This window comes from Mobula hypostoma, chromosome 6 (assembly GCF_963921235.1).
Source record: "Mobula hypostoma chromosome 6, sMobHyp1.1, whole genome shotgun sequence".
Classification (NCBI taxonomy): domain Eukaryota; kingdom Metazoa; phylum Chordata; class Chondrichthyes; order Myliobatiformes; family Myliobatidae; genus Mobula; species Mobula hypostoma.
In genome coordinates this window covers 55131951-55155704 of record NC_086102.1, presented here as the reverse complement: position 1 = coordinate 55155704, position 23754 = coordinate 55131951, and the positions used below count along the sequence as shown (strand labels likewise).

At 42.1% G+C, this 23754-nt stretch overlaps 1 protein-coding gene across 1 annotated transcript in view; it reads right to left on the bottom strand.

Moving 5' to 3' along the window:
* The window catches only part of LOC134347547 (T-cell immunoreceptor with Ig and ITIM domains-like), a 72723-nt gene that overhangs the window by 7258 nt on the left and 41711 nt on the right, over positions 1 to 23754 (bottom strand). Inside the window, exon 3 of the mRNA XM_063049903.1 lies at positions 23324 to 23650. Coding sequence (XP_062905973.1) covers positions 23324 to 23650 — 327 coding nt within the window. The remainder of the gene's footprint in view (positions 1 to 23323; positions 23651 to 23754) is intronic.

Sequence of the window (23754 nt, the reverse complement as noted above, 5' to 3'; positions counted from 1 at the left end):
TATTAACAATGTAAAACTTAAGGTAAAATAATCAAGGACTTAAGTTTTTTCCAGGGTGATCAAACCCTCATCCAGTTGAAAGAAAAGATATTGCTACTAGGTGGCCGGGCAGCTGAGGGTCAGGGGCAAAGTTGATGAGCATCATCTCTTTGCTGAGTCTCTACGGTACCTCTATTCCCAATGCTGAGCTCCACCAACAGAACTCAAGATCAGTTGTACCAGGACCTGTGTTCATTAAAATCTTCTGCTTTTTCCTGAGCAGTTGCTAATTCCTAAACCCACTTATACTGGGGAGCATTCGAGCGAACGGGAATTGATTTCACTCAGAAAGGAGTGTGTGCAATACGTGCTTTCAATTATTTACACCTGCTGCTGTAAGAAGTATAGGAACCATGTGGTGTAGCCACATCTCGTTTCTATTTCATAGAATGCATCCGTTTTCTGAAGGAATCCAATCTTATTAATTTACTTGCTCAGCAGAAGACCAATTTCCACAATCATTAGCATTTTTTGTCAGTTCGTATTAAACAATCATTAAGGAGCTCAGTTCTAATTTGTACTAATCCCAATACCTATTAATGAATATAAATGGCTGAGAATAATTTTGAAAAAGTAAACTAAGTCTCCCAGGAACTGAAATGTGCACTGTTTTATATACCATGATTAGTATCCATACAACAGGAATATACCTGCCCACAGAAGCTCAGTTAGGCTTCTGACATATCTCCTGGTCATAGAACGTAGAACATATGCCAGTGCGTGAGTGGTCCAGTGAAGGAGTGGAGCTTTGAGGCTTTCACTCGAGAGGCTTCGACGAGAAGAGGCGGAGGACAAGCTTGCTCGCAGTTAGTCTTTACAATGTCTCCTGAGACGGTGACGTGCCTGTCATGTGAGATGTGGCAGTCTTGGGGGAACGCCCCTCTCCCACAGAGTCACGTCTGCCAGAAGTGCATATGGCTGGGCGATCTGGAAGACCGTGTAAGGAATCTGGAGCAGCAGCTGGATGACCTTCGACTCATAAGGGAGAATGAGGCAGTCATAGATGAGAGCTACAGGGAGGTAGTCACACCTAGGCTGTCGGAAGCAGGTCGTTGGGTGACAGTCAGAAGGGGGAAAGCGAAGGTGAGCAGACAGGTAGTGCAGAGCACCCCTGTAGCCATTCCCCTGAATAATAAGTTTACCGTCCTGGATACTATTGGCGGGGACGACCGACCAGGTGTGAGCCATGGTGGCAAGGCCTCCGGCACTGAGTCTGACCCTGTGGTGCAGAAGGGTGGGACGGAGAAGAGGAGAGCTGTCGTCATTGGAGAATCTATAGTCAGGGGAGTAGACAGGAGATTTTGTGGACATGAGAAGGACACCCGCATGGTTTGTTGCCTCCCGGGTGCCAGGGTCTGGGATGTCATCCTGGTACGAGAGGGAAAGCAACCAGAAGTCGTTATACATGTTGGGACCAACGACATAGGCAGGAAGAGGGATGAGGTCCTGAAGTGTGAGTTTCGGGAACTAGGCAGAAGGCTGAAGAACAGGGCCTCAAGGATGGCGTTCTCAGGATTGCTGCCAGTGCTACGTGACAGTGATGGTAAGAATTGGAGGAGATGGCAGTTGAATGCGTGGTTGAGGAGTTGGTGCAGGGAGCAGGGTTTTAGATTTTTAGATCATTGGGATCTCTTCTGGGGAAGGTTGGACCTGTACAGATTGGATGGGTTGCACCTGAACTCGAGGGGGAGCAATATCCTTGCAGGTAGGTTTTGCTAGCATGGTTTGGGAGGGTTTAAACTAATTTGTGAGGGGGATGGGACCCAAAGCGATAGAGCAGTGAAAGAAGTGCATGGAGTAAAAAGATCTAACATACAGAGAGGCTTTGAGGAAAGAGAAGCAGAATAAATGGTGTAAAGACAGTAAGGTAGAAGGGCTGAAATGTGTGTACCTCAATGCAAGAAGCATCAGGAACAAAGGTGATGAACTGAGAGCTTGGATACATACATGGAATTATGATGTAGTGGCCATTACAGAAACTTGGCGGGCATCAGGGCAGGAATGGATTCTCAATATTCCTGGATTTCAGTGCTTTAAAAGGGTTAGAGAGGGCAGAAAAAGGGGAGGAGGGGTGGCATTACTGGTCAGGGATACTATTACAGCTACAGAAAGGGTGGGTAATGTAGCAGGATCCTCTTTTGAGTCAATATGGGTGGAAGTCAGGAACAGGAAGGGAGCAGTTACTCTATTGGGGGTAATCTATAGGCCCCCTGGTAGCAGCAGAGATACAGAGGAGCAGATTGGGAGGCAGATTTTGGAAAGGTGCAAAAATAACAGGGTTGTTATCATGGGTGACTTTAACTTCCCTAATATCGATTGGCACCTGATTAGTTCCAAGGGTTTAGATGGGGCAGAGTTTGTTAAGTGTGTCCAGGACAGATTCCTGTCACAGTATGTGGACAGGCCGACCAGGGGGAATGCCATACTAGATCTAGTACTAGGTGATGAACTGGGTCAGGTCACAGATCTCTCAGTGGGTGAGCATCTGGTGGACAGTGACCACCGCTCCCTGGCCTTTAGCATTATCATGGAAAAGGATAGAATCAGAGAGGACAGGAAAATTTTTAATTGGGGAAAGGCAAATTATGAGGCTATAAGGCTAGAACTTGTAGGTGTGAATTGGGATGATGTTTTTGCAGGGAAATGTACTATGGACATATGGTCAATGTTTAGAGATCTCTTGCAGGATGTTAGGGATAAATTTGTCCCGGTGAGGAAGATAAAGAATGGTAGGGTGAAGGAACCATGGGTGACAAGTGAGGTGGAAAATCTAGTCAGGTGGAAGAAGGCAGCATACATGAGGTTTAGGAAGCAAGGATCAGATGGGTCTATTGAGAAATAAAGGGAAGCAAGAAAGGAGCTTAAGAAGTGGCTGAGGAGAGCAAGAAGGGGGCATGAGAAGGCCTTGGCGAGTAGGATAAAGGAAAACCCCAAGGCATTCTTCAATTATGTGAAGAAAAAAGTTTGACAGGAGTGAAGGTAGGACCTATTAGAGATAAAGGTGGGAAGATGTGCCTGGAGTCTGTGGAAGTGAGCGAGGTCCTCAATGAATACTTCTCTTCAGTGTTCACCAATGAGAGGGAACTTGATGATGGTGAGGACAATATGAGTGAGGTTGATGTTCTGGAGCATGTTGATATTAAGGGAGAGGAGGTGTTGGAGTTGTTAAAATACATTAGGACAGATAAGTCCCCGGGGCCTGACGGAATATTCCCCAGGCTGCTCCACGAGGCGAGAGAAGAGATTACTGAGCCTCTGGCTAGGATCTTTATGTCCTCGTTGTCCACAGGAATGGTACCAGAGGATTGGAGGGAGGTGAATGTTGTCCCCTTGTTCAAAAAAGGTAGTAGGGATAGTCCGGGTAATTATAGACCAGTGAGCCTTACGTCTGTGGTGGGAAAGCTGTTGGAAAAGATTCTTAGAGATAGGATCTATAGGCATTTAGAGAATCATGGTCTGATCAGGGACAGTCAGCATGGCTTTGTGAAGGGCAGATTGTGTCTAACAAGCCTGATAGAGTTCTTTGAGGAGGTGACCAGGCATATAGATGAGGGTAGTGCAGTGGACGTGATCTATATAGATTTTAGTAAGGCATTTGACAAGGTTCCACACTGTAGGCTTATTCAGAAAGTTAGAAGGCATGGGATCCAGGGAGGTTTGGCCAGGTGGATTCAGAATTGGCTTGCCTGCAGAAGGCAGGGGGTGGTGGTGGAGGGAGTACATTCAGATTGGAGGGTTGTGACTAGTGGTGTCCCACAAGGATCTGTTCTGGGACCTCTACTTTTCGTGATTTTTATTAACGACCTGGATGTGGGGGTAGAAGGGTGGGTTGGCAAGTTTGCAGACGACACAAAGGTTGGTGGTGTTGTAGATAGTGTAGAGGATTGTCAAAGATTGCAGAGAGACATTGATAGGATGCAGGAATGGGCTGAGATGTGGCGGATGGAGTTCAACCCAGAGAAGTGTGAGGTGGTACACTTTGGAAGGACAAACTCCAAGGCAGAGTACAAAGTAAATGGCAGGATACTTGGTAGTGTGGAGGAGCAGAGGGATCTCGGGGTACATGTCCACAGATCCCTGAAAGTTGCCTCACAGGTGGATAGGGTAGTTAAGAAAGCTTATGGGGTGTTAGCTTTCGTAAGTCGAGGGATAGAGTTTAAGAGTCGCGATGTAATGATGCAGCTTTATAAAACTCTGGTTAGGCCACACTTGGAGTACTGTGTCCAGTTCTGGTCACCTCACTATAGGAAGGATGCGGAAGCATTGGAAAGGGTACAGAGGAGATTTACCAGTTTGCCTCCTGGTTTAGAAGGTATGCATTATGATCAGAGATTAAGGGAGCTAAGGTTTTACTCTTTGGACAGAAGGAGGATGAGAGGAGACATGATAGAGGTGTACAAGATAATAAGAGGAATAGATAGAGTGGATAGCCAGCGCCTCTTCCCCAGGGCACCACTGCTCAATACAAGAGGACATGGCTTTAAGGTAAGGGGTGGGAAGTTCAAGGGGGATATTAGATGAAGGTTTTTTACGCAGAGAGTGGTTGGTGCGTGGAATACACTGCCTGAGTTGGTGGTGGAGGCAGATACACTAGTGAAGTTTAAGAGACTACTAGACAGGTATATGGAGGAATTTAAGGTGGGGGCTTATATGGGAGGCAGGTTTTGAGGGTTGGCACAACATTGTGGGCCGAAGGGCCTGTACTGTGCTGTACTATTCTATGTTCTATGTTCTATTAAAAGTGAAATCAGATGTAGGGATGTTCGCTAATGTTTTCACAATGTTCAGCAGCATTTGTGGTTCCTCAGATAATGAAGTAATTCACATTTAAATGCAGCATGTCTTGGACAAAATTCAGGTCAGGGTTGATACGTGGCAAGTAACATTTATGTCACAGTAGTGCCAGGCAATGATGATATCCAGCCAGAGAAATTCCAGATATCATCCTCTAACATTCAGTGGAATAACCGTCACTATCAATACCCTGGAGATTACTACTGACCAGAAATTGAACTGGAGAAGCCATGTGCACGTACATTGTGGCTACAACAAGTCAGGAGCTAGGGACCCTGCAATTCATCTTCTAGCTCCCCAAAGTCTTTCCACAATCTACAAAACTCAATTCTTGAGTGTGATGCAACATTCTCCACTTGGCTGGATAAGTGCAGCTTCGCCAACATTCACGAAACTTAACACCATTCTGTACCTGGAGACTGGCTTGATAGGTACCCGATTACATCACTATACCAGTGATGCACATTAGCAGCTGCTTGTACTGTGATGCCAAACCAAGCTTTCGGACGATTGATGCTAATGAGAGAGATAAGAGAGACAATGGAGAAACATTCAAAATGCTAATAAGAGAGGAGAGAGGGATTAATGGAAAAGAAACACAATTCAGAATATTGACAGACCGGTTGCTTTGAACCTGAACTGTTTGAAGTTTGATGGACAGGTGATACCCCAGCAGGGAGATAAAAAGAGCAGGTGCGCTAAGGCACGACACACCACGAGACCACGAGACAATGAGACCCTGGAAAGAGCGGTGTGCCCCCACAAGTGGTGGGAGTTTGGAGGTCTGTTTCGCGGGAACCGACCATAGGCTCACAGGGTGTAAAGGTACGATCGGTGGGAACCTGGTGTGTGTGTCTGCCCTTGCCTGGGTGCCGGGTTCACCGCGGAAGAACGATCGTATCTGGAACGGCGGGTTAATAGTCGGTGACCACAGCGGGATAGAAGATATCAAAGGTCTGCCTGAACCAAGTTGCATCCCCCCTCTCTCTCTCTCCAACGGTACAACAGCGATTACTGCGAACTGCACTAAGCTGAAATGAACTCTACGTCACTGTAAGACTGATCATTTTACCCTTAGACTGCGATAGAGCTTGGCTGATTCCTATTACCCTAGTTCTGTGTATAGGTGTGTATTATCATTGCTAACCTGTTACATTTATATCCTTACGATTGGAGTACTGTATTATTTGTTTCTTTAATAAAACTTTATTAGTTCCTAGTAATCCAGACTCCAACGAGTGTTCCATTTCTGCTGGTTTGGCAACCCAGTTACGGGGTACGTAACAGTACCATTTACAGAATGCACGGTAGCAACTCATTAAGACTCGGAAAGCATCTTCCAAACCTATAGATTCTAAGTAGAAGAAAAAGTGCTACAAAAGCTAGGAACACCACCAAATGGAAGTTGCCCTCCAAGCCACACACCATCCTGATTTAGAAATATATCACCAACAGCACTGGGCCAAAATCCCTCTCTAACAGTGTGGTGGTATACCCACATCTCAAGGACTATAGGAATTCAAGGAAGTAGCTCTCCACCACCTTCTTGAGGGCAATTAAGAAATGAATAATCCAATACTGGCTCAGTAATGAAGCCCCCCCGCCCCCCCAATCCTTTGAATGAATTTACAAAAAAACCTCACCATTAACAATTTATCGAAGCAGTAAAAAGAATGGGTCAGGCAACATCTAAGAAAGGAAATGGACAATTCACATTTTGGGTTGAGAATCTCAATCTCGACATGTCAGGTTCAGTTGAAGGGTCTCAACTTGAACTGTTGACTGTTGAGTCTAGATAAAAGGTCTCAACTCAAAACTTTGACTCTCCATCTGCAGCATGATGAGCAGGACTCTTAACCACACAATCTACCTCGTGATGACCTTGCATCATATTCTTTACCTGCACTATACTCTCTCTGTAGCTGTTGTACTTTATTCTGCATGGTTATTGATTTGTCTTGTTCTACCTCAGTACGCTGTTTAATGATTTGACCTGTACGAAGTTCTATGCAAGAAAGCTATTCACCGTGTCTCCCACATGTGACAATAATAAACCAATTCCAATGCTGCCTGATCTATTGAGTTCCTCCAGCTGTTTGTGTTTTTTTTGCTCCAGATTCCAGCATCTTCAGTCTCTGTGATTCCTTATAAAACAGTAATTATACACTCAGTGCCACTTTTATTAGATACAGCTGTACACCTGCTCGTTAATGCAAATATCTCAGCCAATTATGTGGCACAGTGTAATGCGTAAAAGCATGCAGATGTGGTCAAGAGGTTCAGTTATTGCTCAGACACAACATCAGAATGTGATCTAAGTGATTTTAACCTCGGAATGATGGTTGATGCCAGAGGGGGTGGTTTGAGTATCTCAGAAACTGTTAATCCCCTAGGATTTTCACACACAAGTCTCCAGAGTTTACAAAGGATGTCATGAGAAACATAAAAACATCCAGTGAGAAGCAGATCTGTGGACAAAAGTGCCTTGTTAAAGAGAGGTCAAAGGTGAAGTTCAGGATGGAACCACTGGGCCAAATGGCCTGTTTCTGTGCTCTGTTACTCTATGTGGTTACTGTCACTGAGAGTGTTCAAGCTGATAGGAGGATGACAATAACTCAAATAACCATGCATTCCATCAGTGGTGTGCAGAAGAGCATCTCTCAATGCACAGCATGTAGGAAGAACCTTGATTTGGATAGGCTAAGATACAGAGGACCAAGTCAGTGGCCTCTTTATTAGGTCCAGGAGGTACCTACTAATATGGCCAAGTATGATGAACGGTAAACAATTAGATGATTGATCAGGAATTTCCCGAGAGCAATGAGCTACCTACGCTTGACAATCCTATCCATTTGATTCATGTTTAAATTGGAAGGATCTTTGAGCAGAATCTTTGCCCATAAAGTCAACTCCTATTTGGTCAATAGGGTCCCTCCAGCTTCAAAGTGCATCAAATGCTTTGGTCTGGATGAGCCCTCCCCACAGTCAAGGCTGGAGTGGCTATTAATGAAACTGAGAATTTAATCACATAAAATTTAAAAGCAGGAGGTAGCCATTCCGCCCTCACAGCTTCTTCACATTTCAGTCAGATCCCATACATCCCCATACTTCAACATTACGTTCCTACTTTAAACCCATAGTTCTTTATCCCTGTAAATTACAAATATTTTCAATCTCTCATCTGAACCCCAACAATCTTGTTGAATGGAGAATTCAACAAGTCCACTACCCTCTGGGTGAAGACATTTCTTTACATTTCAATCCTGAGTGACAGAGGTCCTTATTTTAGAACCATAACTCCTGGTTCTAATCATCCCAGTTTGCAATCCATCACCTCTATGTCTTTGCTGTCAAGCCCTGTAAATATTTCATATGTCTCTACCACATCACAATCAGTTTTTCTGAGCACTGTTTTCATCTCTTAACTTCCCATTTCTGGAATCAAATTGGTAAAAAGATAGTGAGATTATGTTAAATATGTTTGTATTTAGCAAATACTATTTTTAAACGTAACGGTTAGCTTCATTTGTCACAGCGAAATACATTGTTTGTGTCAAATCAAATTAGCAAGGATTGTGCTGGGCAGCCACTAGTGTTGCCATTCTACCGGCATACCCTCAACTCACCCTAATCTTTTGGAAAGTAGGAGGAAACGAGCAGCTAGAGGAAGCCCTCATGGTCATGGAGAGCACGTACAAACTCCTTACATTAAACCCTGATCTCACAGCTGTTTATTGTGTTATGCCACTGCACCGTGCTATGTTAGCTAAATTCAAAATAGTAAATTACCAAAAATTTACAGGTCAAGTATAGACTGGAGACTTACAACTGCAGCCTGTGACTATCCCGTCCTTAATCTCATGACGGATGGAAGGTCTTTCAAAAACCACTGAAGATGGTTGGGTCTGGGACATTGCAATAGACAATAGACAATAGGTGCAGGAGTAGGCCATTCGGCCCTTCGAGCCAGCACCGCCATTCACTGTTATCATGGCTGATCCTCCACAATCAGTATCCAGTTCCTGCCTTATCCCCATTACCTTTGATTCCGCTATCTTTAAGAGCTCTATCCATCTCTTTCTTGAAAGCATCCAGAGACTTGGCCTCCACAGCCTTTAGGGCAGAGCATTCCATATATCCACCACTCTCTGGGTGAATTTCCACAGTGGTATCCTGGGGACTTCAAACATTGAACTCCAATCTCCACAATCAATATTCTCTGTGCCAGTGGAGTTGGCATCTGTCATCCACTGGCTTACCAGGGCTCCATGACGAGTCACTCTTATCTTTCCTCCAGAATTCAGCTCTTAACTCACGCTTGGACCAATTTTTTTGAAGGTTGTTCCAGTAGACTTTTAATTCTAATCATCTTTAGAGCCTTGACCTGTCCTGTCAGTTGTAGACATCACTTAGTTCAACTACTTTTAAGGATCCATCTGTTGTGCTTCATCAGGTTGGCCCATCAGTTTTAAATACGCCCAGTGTTGCTTCCTGAATGTACTCCGGATCTACCTGGTAAACCAGGCGTGATCCTCTAACTTGATTGTAGTGGTAGAGTCAGGGTTAAACTGGGGCACGAGGTTAGATATTGTTGTGGAATCTATTCCTGTTGGTTATGATGGTCCACAACATCTCACATGTAATTCTTTTCCTCTCCATTGTTGCAGAATGTTTTGCAATTTAATAAAAGCAATCACCATTAACTAAACCAAACCTGGGCCAGTGATTTTTTTTTTAATTCTGAAAGCTTATATATGTTAACACTTCAAAGAGAAACTGGCCAGCCACCAAACACACATTACACAAATTAATTCTTACTGTGAAAAATGACATCCACAAGGTCGTCCAATGGACTATCATTGAAAAAGATAATACAGGCAATTATTGCACTTGCCTGAATTGCTGCAGGGATATTGGCAAATGCTTGGATTTTCTGCGTTCAACTGGCTATGTCCTTCAGTAATGGAGAAAGTATCATTTGTGACTTATTAACAAATCAGAACAACAACCAAATTTTCCATGATGGTGATAAAGCAAATTTTGGCAGAAAATGCAGCAGTGTGTGTTTCTTGAAAATGAATTTCAAAATGTCCAGCACACTGATTGGAGCTTATCTTGAAACTTGTTCTGATTGGAGTTACATTGAAAACCAGCATGCACAGGGAAGTGAGGAACAGAGCTTGTTTTCTTATTTTCCCTTCAGTTTCAGACTGCAAGCCATAAATCAGCGTCCCCAACCAGCGGGCCGCAAAGCATGCGCTACCGGGCCATGAGGAAACGATATGACTTAGCAATATGAGTCAGCTGCACCTTTCTTCATTCCCTGTCACACGCACTGTTGAGCTTGGACGCACACGAGGTCATTACCTGCGGGTCATCCATGTCAGCGCGGGAAGGAGATCAACTCCTCACGCTTGCAAATGACAGCGGGCTGAAAAGTATGTTTGACATAACACCTCTGCCAGTATTCCGGATCAAATTCATGGCTAAATATCCTGAGATAGCCACGAAAGCACCGAAAACGTTGCTTCCATTTCCAACATATCTCTGCAATGAATGCAATGAAAACTAAATTGCAGAATAGACCGGACATAAGGAACCCCCTTCGAGTATCACTGTCTCCCATCACCCCTCGATAGGACCGTGTTGTTGCAGGAAAACAAGCCCAGGGCTCACACTGATTCAGCGATATTGGCGTGTTGCAATGATTTTATATGTTCATACAGGGAAAATATGTGCTGTGTGTTTAATATCCAAACGTTACTTAAAATGTTATACAACAGGAATTCTGCAGATGCTGGAAATTCAAGCAACATACATCAAAGTTGCTGGTGAACGCAGCAGGCCAACAGCATCTATAGGAAGAGGTGCAGTCGACGCTTCAGGCCGAGACCCTTCGTCAGGAAAATGTTATGATGCTATTGACTTATATAACCATATAACAATTACAGCACGGAAACAGGCGATCTCGTCCCTTCTAGTCCGTGCCGAACGTTAATCTTACCTAGTCCCACCGACCTGCACTCAGCCTATAACCCTCCATTTCTTTCCTGTCCATATAGCTATCCAATTTTTCATTAAATGATAATGTCGAACCTGCCTCTACCACTTCTACTGGAAGTTCGTTCAACACTTCAAGCTCCCCTTTCCTCCCCTGATAATTGACTTATCGCTATATTCATGCAAGAAAAATATGCGCTGTGTGTTTAATATTAAATTCGTTAGACAAACCGTTTTAGAAACGAAATTGAGTGTGTTAGCCACTTATCACCTATACTGCAATTATGATTAACGGCCTCCCCCGAACAGAATCGCCAAGAACGATTTGCAGAAAAAATCAGCATGATCACACATGGGCACTGGTGCCCGCGCAAGGCTTCATGGTCATTGTAGTCTTTCTCGGCGTAAACCCAACTTTTTGACTGCTACTCTTGTCCATAACCATACCCCCACCCCCTGGTCGGCCGGTCCGCAAGAATACTGTCAATATGAAACCGGTCCGCAGTGCAAAAAAGGTTGGGGACCCCTGCCATAAATAGTCCATACAGGATCGGCACTGGTAACAGTGGAGTATCATCCACTGCATGAAGCATTCCACTGTTCACGAGAGTAGCAATAGCTTGGTTATTTGAAGGTGGAAGGGCTGAGGGTAAGCTTTAATCTTGTTAAAATTCTGTAACGTGTCACTAACCTTTTTTTTCATACCAAAGTCCTATTTTACACCTATTTAAATTAGGTAAGGATATTGATTTAATATAGATTTGTCATAGTTGACCTTTTCAGACTGCTGATAAGAAATGATGCTTCTTGATGCAATACAAAGGATGTGGCTTAAAATTCTGACACAGAAGATATTATCTAGAGAGAAATGCATCCCCAGCCAGCATGCTAGATATGCGGCAGCAGTTGCACATTTGTCACAGCATCTGAAGTTTGATTCCATTGGCATGGTAAATGCTACTGACAGTGGGGGTGGGTAAGCTTCTAAGAAATGCACCACTAATCTTAAAATGAACAGTAAGCATTTCAGAAACAATTTCCATAATACTTCTGTATTGTATAATAACTATAAAGCTGCTGGCTGAATGTACTTTCATTTTTGATTGGAGGACCTCAGCTGCTGTTGTGGAAATGGTGGATGCAAACTCGGTCAAACTCGCAAGGTCACAGAGAGCATATTCAGATTTTTTTCTGTTAGTTTGCTATTTTACAACAGCTGTATAAAATCTTTGATCGTGGTGTGTAAAATAGAAAACCAAGGCTGAATTTAACTTCAGGGGTAATGTTGCATTTTTACACTTTTGTTTTCGACATATAAGGTGCCTATATTGTCTAAATGCCTCCAGTGAAAACCAGGGCTGAAACATGTTATGCTAAATACAAATTGCTGTTTTGTTAATAATATCCCACCACTAACACAGATCAGTGAGTAATTGTAATTGTAAACTTACCGCTTCTCGGGCTTTTGGCTAAGATCAAGTGTGTGTGTAGTAAACTTGAATGACTGCTTCACAAACTCACATTTTTGCCAATGCCATATTGCTATCACATTTCGTCAGTGCTATTAACTACTCTGATTGACTAAAGTACATTAAAATATATTAGTTTTAATTCTCCATAAATGCAAATATGCCCAGTGGAAAAAGAAAATCAGTTTGGGAAGAGATCACTTTCCAATTAATGGTGAAAAGAGTCTGAAAAGTAAGGAGACATAAGGGACAGCAGATGCTGGAAGCTGGAATGCAAAATGAAGATCCCAGTGCAGGGTCATGACCAGAAACATCAACCATAGATTGACTCCACAGATGCTAGCTTGACCTACAGGGCTCCTCCAGCAGTTGTTTGTTTTGCAGTCTAAAATATAACTTATGTTAAGGTTCCTAGCTCAGGTGACATTAGAGCAAATAAATGTCTTAGTGGCCAGGAGACCTTAGTTTTATCTTGTACCTATATTTATTTCTTAGTGGAATAATACTTGTAAATTCATAGGTTAAAGCATTATTCCCTGGCGAGCAGGAGAATGAGGGGAGATGTGATAGAGGTACAGTATACAAAACTATACAGTATGGTTAAATAGGGTAAGTGCAAGCAAGCTTTTTCCACTGAGGTTGTGTAAGACTAGAATTAGAGGTCATGGGTTAAGGGTGAAAGGTGAAACATTTAAGGGGACCATGAAACACGGAACTTCTTCACTCAGAGGGTGGTGAGAGTGTGGTAAGCACTGCCAATGGCAGTGATAGAAGATTAATTTAATTTCAACATTTGAAATAATTTTGGATTAAGTACACGGATGGGAGGGGAATGGAGGGCTCTGGTCTAGGCTGCAGGTCAGTGGGATTAGGCAGGATAATAGATCAGCAAGGACTGGATGTGTCGAGGTGCTGTTTCTGTGCTGTAGTGCTCTCTGATTCTATGACTAGCTGTACTTAGGGATGTGGCTAGTATATCTTTATATTGCTTGTAACTGATGTTGTTTGACCCAGTTTTGAGTGATACAAGCTGGCTGATCTAATATTAGAAAAAGCTTTGTTTCTACCCTTATAGTTACGTTAATAAAGGCCAAATATGTTGTGATTTCATTAATAATATTAAATATTAAAATGTTACTCTCTCAGCTGAATAAGATCTAAAACACAAATTTAAATGGATATCATTTTACTTAAACAAAAGGAAAATTGACTCTTCTCCAATTTTTGGAAGCATTACAAATATCGAAGAAATAGCCATAATCTTAGTTATGGAATATTAATCTAGGTGAAAACAGGATCATATAAAGTATTGCAATAGCAAATGCAATGAGCCACTTGCTAGGGAATGCACCGTCTGAAAGTGCAGAGGAAAGAGATGAAATTGTAGAGACATACAGAAAGGGCAAACCAGTGAGTCTGAATGGACAGCTTCTTGCAAGATACTTCCTGCAAAACGCGATGGGCTGTTTTATCAGTAATTCTGAAGCCAGTGAGAGTCACAACCAGAGCATTACTAGCTCCATGATGCTGTCTCCAGCACTTGCAAAATAATTTAATCTCAAAACAAAGACCTACATTTTTGTATACTTGCTATACTCATCACAACACCATCAATGCAGCTTTCCGATCTGTACTACTTATCATAAATGTACTAACTCAGCAGTTACAATCCACTATATCCACCTGTGCTTCCCCTGCATTAGTAGCTGTCTGCTATGCATGACAGTTCACGAGAATGTTACCAAATTAGACCATAGACAATAAGACGATAAGACATAAGAGTAGAATTAGTCCACTGGCCCATTAAGTCTGCTGTGCCATTCTGTCATGGCTGATTTATTATCCCTCTCAACCACATTCTCCTTTCTTCTCACCAAAACCTTTGATGTCCTGACTAATCGGGAACATATCAACTTCTGCTTTAAATATACTCAATGACTTGGCCTCCACAGCCATCTGTGGCAATGAATTCCAAAGATTCACCACCCTCTGGCTAAAGAAATTACTCCTCATCTCTGTTTTAAATGGACGTTCCTCTATTCATAGGCTGTGCCTTTTGGTCCTGAACTCACTAATATAGGAAACATCATTTCTACATCCACCTTATCTAGGTTTTTCAATACAAGATTGGTTTTAGTGAGATCCCCCTCATTCATACAAGAAGAGAGATACAAACTGTATCTCTTCTCTTGTGGTTTACTGTATTCTGAATCCAGGCCTTGTATTATTTACTGTTTCTAAATTGTCATCAGATAGTGGTGTCCGTGGAGAGTTGACAAGAGGTGCAATTATCTAAATTCCAACGTGTAATCATCCATTCCATCCCTGGTTCATGTCTATCAGGTTTTCTACTCTTTCCAAGCAGCAACATTAGAAATCATCAGTGTTCCATTAACGTTCTGGAATGCTGCACATTTTGTTACAAGGCAATGCGAAAGATTTAATTATCCAGCAGTATTATCAGGATGTGGAATGTGCCAATGACTGTGTGGAATATATTAACTTCAATTTTTAAATTCTAGTATCAATCATGTGCCATTTGAGTACTGCACTGTATATTTATCAGGCAGATATAGAAGAAGATTCATGGATATGTTCAAAATTTCCTTGAAGATCTGCAACAACCATACTCTCTATGAGGAACCTTCGGTCTCTGACTATTTTGATACCTTAAAAGCTGGCATGCTAACTTACTGGTCAGCGTGATATTATTGCAACACCAATGATCAGATAGGGGGTTCAATTCCCACAGCTGTATGTAAGGAATTTGTACGTTCTCTCCGTGAGCACATATATTTCCTCTACCTTCTCAGGTTTCCTCCTACTTTCCAAAGATGTATGGTTAGGGTTAGGGGTAATAAGTTGTGAGCATGCTATGTTGGGGCTGGAAGCATGATGACACTTGCCCCTAGCATATCCTCTCACTCCTTTGACACAAATGAAACATTTCATTGTACTTTTCAATGTTTTGATGTACAAGTAACAAATAAAGCTGATCGTCATCTGTTTTCTTTACGTAAGGCGATTCATCAGGAGCACGCCAAAGTCCTCCATAAGTGGCAGGAGTGTTCCCCCCTTACAAACTTCCCATGTACCAACCCTATCTGTAATTTCCTTCCCCATTTGTGGAAGAATCAGTGGTTCCCTCTGGCCTGATTAGTCACCTCAGAACCGGCAAAACTGAAGGGGAAACAAGTGACCCTCATCCAGAGGGACTGTGCAAAACAGATCTGAACCAGGGTTGTGAATTTCCTTGAGGAAAATTGTATTGTCCAAAAAGTTTTGTGTTTCCCTGTGAACCAGAATAGAATTACACTTGCAGGCTGCTTGGCCATTAGAGAACTCGTGTCAAGTTGTGTAAAGCTGATGAATCAGCTGATCTATATGGGAACATCTGTGGAGCATTAGATATCAGGTCAGTCTCCAACTTACACAAAGACTTAACTGAAGGACAATGGTCAGTTATTTCACTTCATGAACAATAACAATATTTCCTGGTAAATACTCAATAGTCAATTACACATGATAGGTATAGAGATTAGGAAACTATCCAAACCAAGGCATGGAATCATACAGAAAGTTTGAAACTCGAACTGCCTCTTCAAGAAAATCAAATTCAGGACGCACGGAATTCTGGATGGAGATTCCAACAAAGTAACTCATGACATCTGAAAAGCCATTGGGCATCAGCTTGTTTCCAATGATTTTAGACACGGCAGGTGGTAAGAGTAAGGATTTAACATGGTAACTCATTCTGGCTCCTCTCACACTTCTTCCTTGTTGCTGAACTTTTAACCCCTGTAGAACAGTATCGCCAACTTTGCCATTTTAAAACAATGGTTCCACATTGACTTTGCACGCTACACTCCAGCAAAGGGCACTGCTGGTTTAGCAACTGCCACTTTAACTATCCTACATACCTTACAACTGTAATTACATCCACCATCATAAAACTACTTGCTTTACTTGGACAATATTTTAGCTCACATCTCTATAAAAATTCTGTCTGGTGTTTGGAACACATTATCTTCTTCCAAGAGAAAGTTCACCATAACATTAAACATATCCAGAGAGCAAACATAAACAAGTAATATTTTAGTAAACAAAGACAGGCCACTCCTCAGCCCACTCCTGATCACACAACAGATAACTAGATGATGTATACTGAAAGAACTGAGCAATATTATCAAACAATTGGAATAACTGATAAGAAACAAACGCCGGCGTGGTGAGTGCAGTAGGTTGAAAAGCATACAGTTTGCTTGGAAGTTTGACTGCTCTAACCAATCCAGCCGAAATAAGCTTTACTGATATCGTGAATGGAATGCAGGAACATTAAACTGAAACCATTGTTGACTGAGGAATGCTTTAGGTTTCATAAGCAGAATCAAAAGAAAGGGGAGTCCATTTCAGCATATGTGGCTGAACTGAAGGAATTATCTGAGCACCGTCTGTTCGATAGTGAGCTTAATGATACATTGAGAGATCGTTTAGTTTGTGAAATGTTCCAAGAAAGCATTCAAAAACAGCTTCTATCTGAAGCTCAACTTACAGTTGAAATCACTGAATCAATGGAACTAGCAGCCAGAGTCGCAATTGAGGTGCAGTTAGGAATGAAAGGGAGCATGAACAGAATTGCATTGTTTAAACAGAAACCTGCCTGGCTGAACAAGTTGTGTACCATTGTGGAAGAGGCTCACATACACCAGACCAAAGCAGGCTTCAAGGTGAAACTTGCAGAAAATGCAACAAAGTACGACGTATACAAAGAGCATGTTGGGTAGACAAAAATAAATGGACAACGTAGGGAAGGGAAAAAGATTTTTAAAAAGTCAAGCTGCTGTTTCAAAAAGAGTACTAATCTGCATTCTGCTGATGAAACATTTGATAATGCTGAGAGTGACACAGGACTGAGCATGTGAAAACGAACAACAAACAAGCAATACAGCTTACAGCAAATTAATTAAAATGGAATTGTATACTGGCTTGTCTGTTTCAGTCATTCCACAAAGTGAGTTTGAATGGCATTTCAAAGATACTGAACTAAAACCTGCAGATATCCAACTAACAACCTATAGTGCAGAAAATATAACTTCTGTGGGAATGACATTCATAACAGTGAACTACAACAACCAACATGCTGTAGTGGGCTTGCGTGTGATAAAAACAGGAGGGCTAGCATTGTTGAGCCGTGATTGGCTGAAACAACTACAACTGGGTTGGAGATCCATCCACAATTTGCATGCAACATCCCCTGCAACAGAGTCAACTGAAAGAGAATTAAGAAAGGCACTGAATGATGCCACGGCGGTATTCAAAGAGGGCACTGGAAAATTCAGACATATCAAAGGTAAAATAGTGTTAAATGAAAATGCCACACCCAAGTTCTACAAAGTTCATCCGGTTCCTTATACCATCCATGATAAAGCCGCCAGTGAGCTAGGTTGCACTATGACTCAAGGAATTCTTTCCAAGGCAAATCCAGTGGTCCGAGTACCCAAGAAGAATGAGTATGTGGTGATTTTAAGGTCACCATCAACTCAAACTGAAAGTAGAACAATATTTTTTGCCCAGAATAGAGGATATCTTGCAAACCCTCCTGGGTGGAAACACTTTAGCAAGGTGGACTTAGCTGAGGCCTACCTACAGATGGAGATGGAAGAAGAGTCCAAAATATTTCTCACCACAAACACTCACAAAGGACTTTATCACTACAATAGGCTTATTTTTTGGAGTAGCATCTGCACCTGCACTCTGGCAGAAAGCCATGGGCCAGGTGCTGCAAGGGTGCCCAGGTAATCAGTGTTACCTAGATGAAATTATTGTTACCAGTGAGAATGACAAGGGACATCTCTGAAATCTCAAGATTAGATTATGGACTCAGAGCATGATGCAACAAGTGTGAATTCGTTAAACCAAGTGCCATTTATTGTGGCCATTTATTGACGCACAAAGATTACACAAGTGTGTTGAGAAAATTCAAGCAATAGAGGATTCCCCAAGGGCAAAGCATGTGTCACATTTGTGGATGTTTTATGGTTTGTCAATTACTATACCAGTTTCCAGCCAAACCTTGCTACTGTGCTCCATCTCTTGAAATTATTACTACAGATTGTGAAGAAATGGCAATGGACAAACGGTGTGAGGTGGCTTTTAAAGGGTAAAAGAAATAGAGATGCCAGACACTGTACTCACACATTATGATTCACATCATCCAGTGAAGCTGGCCTTATGGTCTAAGTGCAGTCATGTCTCATGTTCTGAGTGACGGAAGCGAAGGCCTATAAACTTTGCATCACGTTTCCTTTCTGATGCAGTGAAACATTGTGCAGATTGACAGAGAGGCCTTGAGTCTGGTTTGGGGTATAAAAGATGTCAACCAGTATCTGTATGAGAGACAGTTTACCCTCATTACTGATCATCGACCACTAGTGTCCATTTTCAATCCACAGAACAGTGTTCCACAAACAGCAGCAGCACAATTGCAGAGATGGACTCTGTTTCTTGGAGGACACAAAATTACAAGATCGAATTCAAGAGGATAACTAATCATGGAAATGCTGATGGATTGTCCTGTTTACCCTGGAAATTTCTGAAAAATTTGCAAAAGGGGACACTCCCCTTGACATATTCTCCCTAATACAAGTCAAAAGTCTCTCTGTTATGGCAGAGATGATCCAAGAGGAAACTAGAAAAGACCGCACATTGTCTCAGGTGGACATGGACACTCAAAATAGCTGGAATGTGCAGCAGAAATTCCAGTTCCCCATTTTTACCGGTGCCACGATGAACTTGCCCTACGTGGGGATTGAGAGTTGCTGCACTGTCCAAGCTGAGAACTGAAGTGTTGGAGGAGCTACATGCCGGCTATCTAGGTATGGTCAAAATAAAAGTGTTGGTTTAAAGCTTTGTCTGGTGTACTGAGGTTTTATTAGCAGATCGAGCAGCTTGCCAGGCATTGTTTGAGATGCCAATACATCCAGAAGATGCCAGGAGCTGTGGTTCTCCATCTCTGGGAAAAGTCTGCATTGCCCTAGCAGAATGACCCCCTTGTCAGGAAAGACATTATCCTATAAGAGTACGGAATCCTCCACGGCGATTAAATCTTTAGGCCTGATGGCACAATTTTAAATTTACTATGCTGTGGATGTCTACATGGTAGGAGCAATACATTATGCACTTGAGTTGATTCAGAGTCAGAATCAGGTTTAATATCACTGGCATATGTGTATATCATGAAATTTGTTGCCTATGCATTCTATATTGAGTTGGAGTTTATAACTAAGCAGGGCAGAGTGCAGTCTACTTAACATTCCAGTAATATTGTAAATATATTGTTTGATTAAGCATTCTTTGTTTAAATAATTTATCATGGCTATATGTAAGCAGTACGTGAATGGCATACCTCATTACGCCACCATGTCATATGTGAGTGCCTTAATAAAGAGAAGGAAAGAAAACCAAGTGCTCAAGTATTCCAGGCTCCCATGTATTTCCTTCGATTATTTTCTGGAGTTACAAAACATACCAGCTGGAGACAAGGTTATGAAAATCAACCAGCATGAGAAACAACCTCCACCCAATGTTTCTCTTTCAGTGCCTTCAATGCAAATTAAATACAATGTGCCAAAAACACTAAAGCAGTTCACGCTGTTGTGTCTTAATGACCTTTGCAAAGTATTTGACAGGGACGTGTATATGGAAATTTAATTTGAAATTGGAGAGGATAGTGAGAAATAGTTTACTGAATGTATCTTTTTAAATTTCATGGAGATGCAAGAAGTTGGGTAGAACAGATGATTTTCCAGACAGTCAAGCTTACTACCCACTAGCATGGACATATATACAGAAAGGTGTCGGGAAAAGGCCAGTACCTTCATGAAGGATCCCAACCTCCCAGCTCATGGGCTGTTTGCCCTACTCCTATCAGGAGGGAAGCTATGTAGCATCCATGCTAGGACCACCAGACTCAATAACAGTTAAGACTGATCAATCCCACCACCACTATTTTATCTTTCTAACGGACACCTTATGCGCAGACAATCCTCTGCCTAGCGTCACCTTATGGGCATGCAATCAATGTATATAAGCTAATTTACGTATTTATATTTCTTGTGTTTTTGTTTACTGCATTGGATCCGGAGTAACATTTATTTTGTTCTCCTTTACACTTGTGTACTGGAAAAGACATTAAACATTGTTGAATCTTGAATCTTTCATTGAGATGAGGCACCAATTTGTATTAATTTCTGCCTCATCTATAGAGTACAGAAAAAAAAGTCTTTAATTCCGTTATTGTGGTTGTGGCCCGAGATGTGTGTGACTCCCAAGGGAGGGGACAGCAATCCAACAGTAATATATACAAGTGGGGAGCATAAGCCACACAACGTTTCCCTCTGTGCATATGTTTACTAGTGGTGTTACTCAGAAACTAGCTGTGAGCTGCAAGTATGAATGATTCATTCTACTCTGTTGGTGATGAGCTCTCAGATCTTAAGAGATTTACTTAACCATTTGATATAAAAGTAATCTGAAAGTGCATTTAATTTGTGTAATTGTGGACATGAGATTTTACTGAAGCTGAGATCAGTTGGTTCATTGTTGTACCTGTTGATAAGGCGTAGGTAGAGGATACAATATCCAGTGGTAAATCTTCTCCTTCATTATCAACACTGCCAAAGAATTAAAGATACCCAGAGTGGGCAACATGAAGAAGCTTATTCGGCATTCAGTGTCCTTGTAAGCGAATTATGTTTGTTTATTTCCAGCATTTTTACAACAATACAGCAGGATCTGCAACTACAGATCTAGTGCCACCATATCTGTGTGACATGTTACCTCTGGTCGTGGACAAGCTTCATTTCTAATGGGTGGTGCTCCTTTCCACTGAGAACTTGTCAGGCTGGTGATAGTGTGAATTCAAATCAATATGGATGAAGTCCATGGCATATTAAATGGCTGTATCAACTGCAGTATTAGTGAAGTCCAGTGTTTGTTAATCATTCTTTGTTTAACGTAGAACAGCACAGTACAGGCCCTTCGGCCCAAATTGTTGTGCTGACCCTCAAACCCTGCCTCCCATATAAACCCCAACTTAAATTCCTCCATATACCTGTCTAATAGTCTCTTGAATTTCACTAGTGTATCTGCCTCCACCACTGACACAGGCAGTGTATTCCACGCACCAACCACTCTCTGAGGAAAAAACCTTCCTCTAATATCCCCCTTGAACTTCCCACCCTTTACCTTAAAGCCATGTCCCCTTGTATTGAGCAGTAGTGCCCTGGGGAAGAGGCGCTGGCTATCCACTCTACCTATTCCTCTTAATATCTCGTATACCTCTATCATGTCTCCTCTCATCCTCCTTCTCTCCAAAGAGTAAAGCCCTAGCTCCCTTAATCTCTGATCATAATGCATACATTCTAAACCAGGCAGCATCCCGGTAAATCACCTCTGTACCCTTTCCAATGCTTCCACATCCTTCCTATAGTGAGGTGACCAGAACTGGAAACAGTACTCCAAGTGTGGCCTAACCAGAGTTTTATAGAGCTGCATCATTACCTCACGACTCTTAAACTCTATCCCTCGACTTATGAAAGCTAACACTCCATAAGCTTTCTTAACTACACTATCTACCTCTGAGGCAACTTTCAGTGATCAGTGGACATGTACACCCAGATCCCTCTGCTCCTCCACACTACCCAGTATCCTACCATTTACTTTGTACTCTGCCTTGGAGTTTGTCCTTCCAATAAGCCTACCGCGTGGAACCTTGTCAAATGCCTTACTAAAATCCATATAGATCACATGCACTGCACTACCCTCATCTATATGCCTGGTCACCTCCTCAAAGAACTCTATCAGGCTTGTTAGACATGATCTGCCCTTCACAAAGCCATGCTGACTGTCCCTGATCAGATCATGATTCTCTAAATGCCCATAGATCCTATCTCTAGGAATCTTTTCCAACAGCTTTCCCACCACAGACGTAAGGCTCACTGGTCTATAATTACTCGGACTATCCTTACTACCTTGTTTGAACAAGGGAACAACATCCGCCTCCCTCCAATCCTCCGGTACCATTCCCGTAGACAACAAGGACATAAAGATCCTAGCCAGAGGCTCAGCAATCTCTTTCCTTGCCTCGTGGAGCAACCTGGGGAATATTCCATCAGGGCCCGGGGACTTATCCGTCCTTATGTATTTTAATAACTCCAACACCTCCTCTGCCTTAATGTCAACATGCTCCAGAACATCAACCTCACTCATATTGTCCTCTCATTGGTGAATACCAAAGAGAAGTATTCATTGAGGACCTCACTCACTTCCACAGCCTCCAGGCACATATTCCCACCCTTATCTCTAATTGGTCCTACCTTCACTCCTGTCATCCTTTTGTTCTTCACATAATTGAAGAAGGTGACATGTCAATTCCTCTGGCTTATTGGGTCTCAGTGATGTCTGCAAATCAGTGGTGCAAGCTAGGGTGTAGATTGTCTTTACTGCTACTTGAAAAAGTTCAATGGCATAAAAAGTTTTTGGTGACACAAACTGTGGAGTCCATTTCCTATTTTAGGTTCCAGCTGTGGCTGCAGCAGATTTGCTGATGACCTCTTCGGTGGAGCGAGTGTCTTTCATGCTTTGCTTCTCAGCAAAGCTGAATCATGAGAATTAGTGCTTGAGGACTAGTATTCCCTTTGAGGTACTCTGTGGGTTTCAGATTCTGCTTGACTGGTGGGCTGTCAGACTCCAGTGAGTCAACGGCAGATATAACTGCGGAATAGCGATGCTGAAGTTTGTTTGTTTCTAGCACCCAATGATGAAAACCACAAGAGAAGCAGAAAAGTACAAGGTAAAATCATTTGTGAGTCTAATCAACTTAGCTAGTTCTAAAAATTTATTGTGAATAAACTAATCGCCGCAAAAAATACTTAGTCATAAGACTTCCATTTCATTAATTTATCTTAATAAGCTAAAGTAATGCATTAGTTTCTATCATACATTTAAAACTTTATCTTTACCTTTTACATCCAAGTATATTTCGCCCTCTAGTTTTCCAGCTGGAAAGGTATGGAATACGCAGTAATAGCAGCCTTTGTCTGACATGAGAATGTCTTTGATGGTGATAGTGGAACGTCGTCCATTAACTTCCAATTTTATTCGTTCATTATTGAGAGTTGTATTCCTTGAAGACACGTGGTACACACCAAGTTTAGTTCTGTTTGTGAACTTCTCCCATTCAACCAATACCAGTTGGAGTTCTTTCTTGGAAGAGGAACATTCTAATACTGCTGAACTACCTTTCACAGCAGTTACAGACCTGCTTTCAAGTTGACTTGCTCGAACACCTTGGGGAAGAGTAGGGATTGGAAAGGGAGAAGAAAGAGAATTAAGATATTATAAATTTGTTACAGTATAAATACAGATAACTAAAATGCATTTTGTACTAATA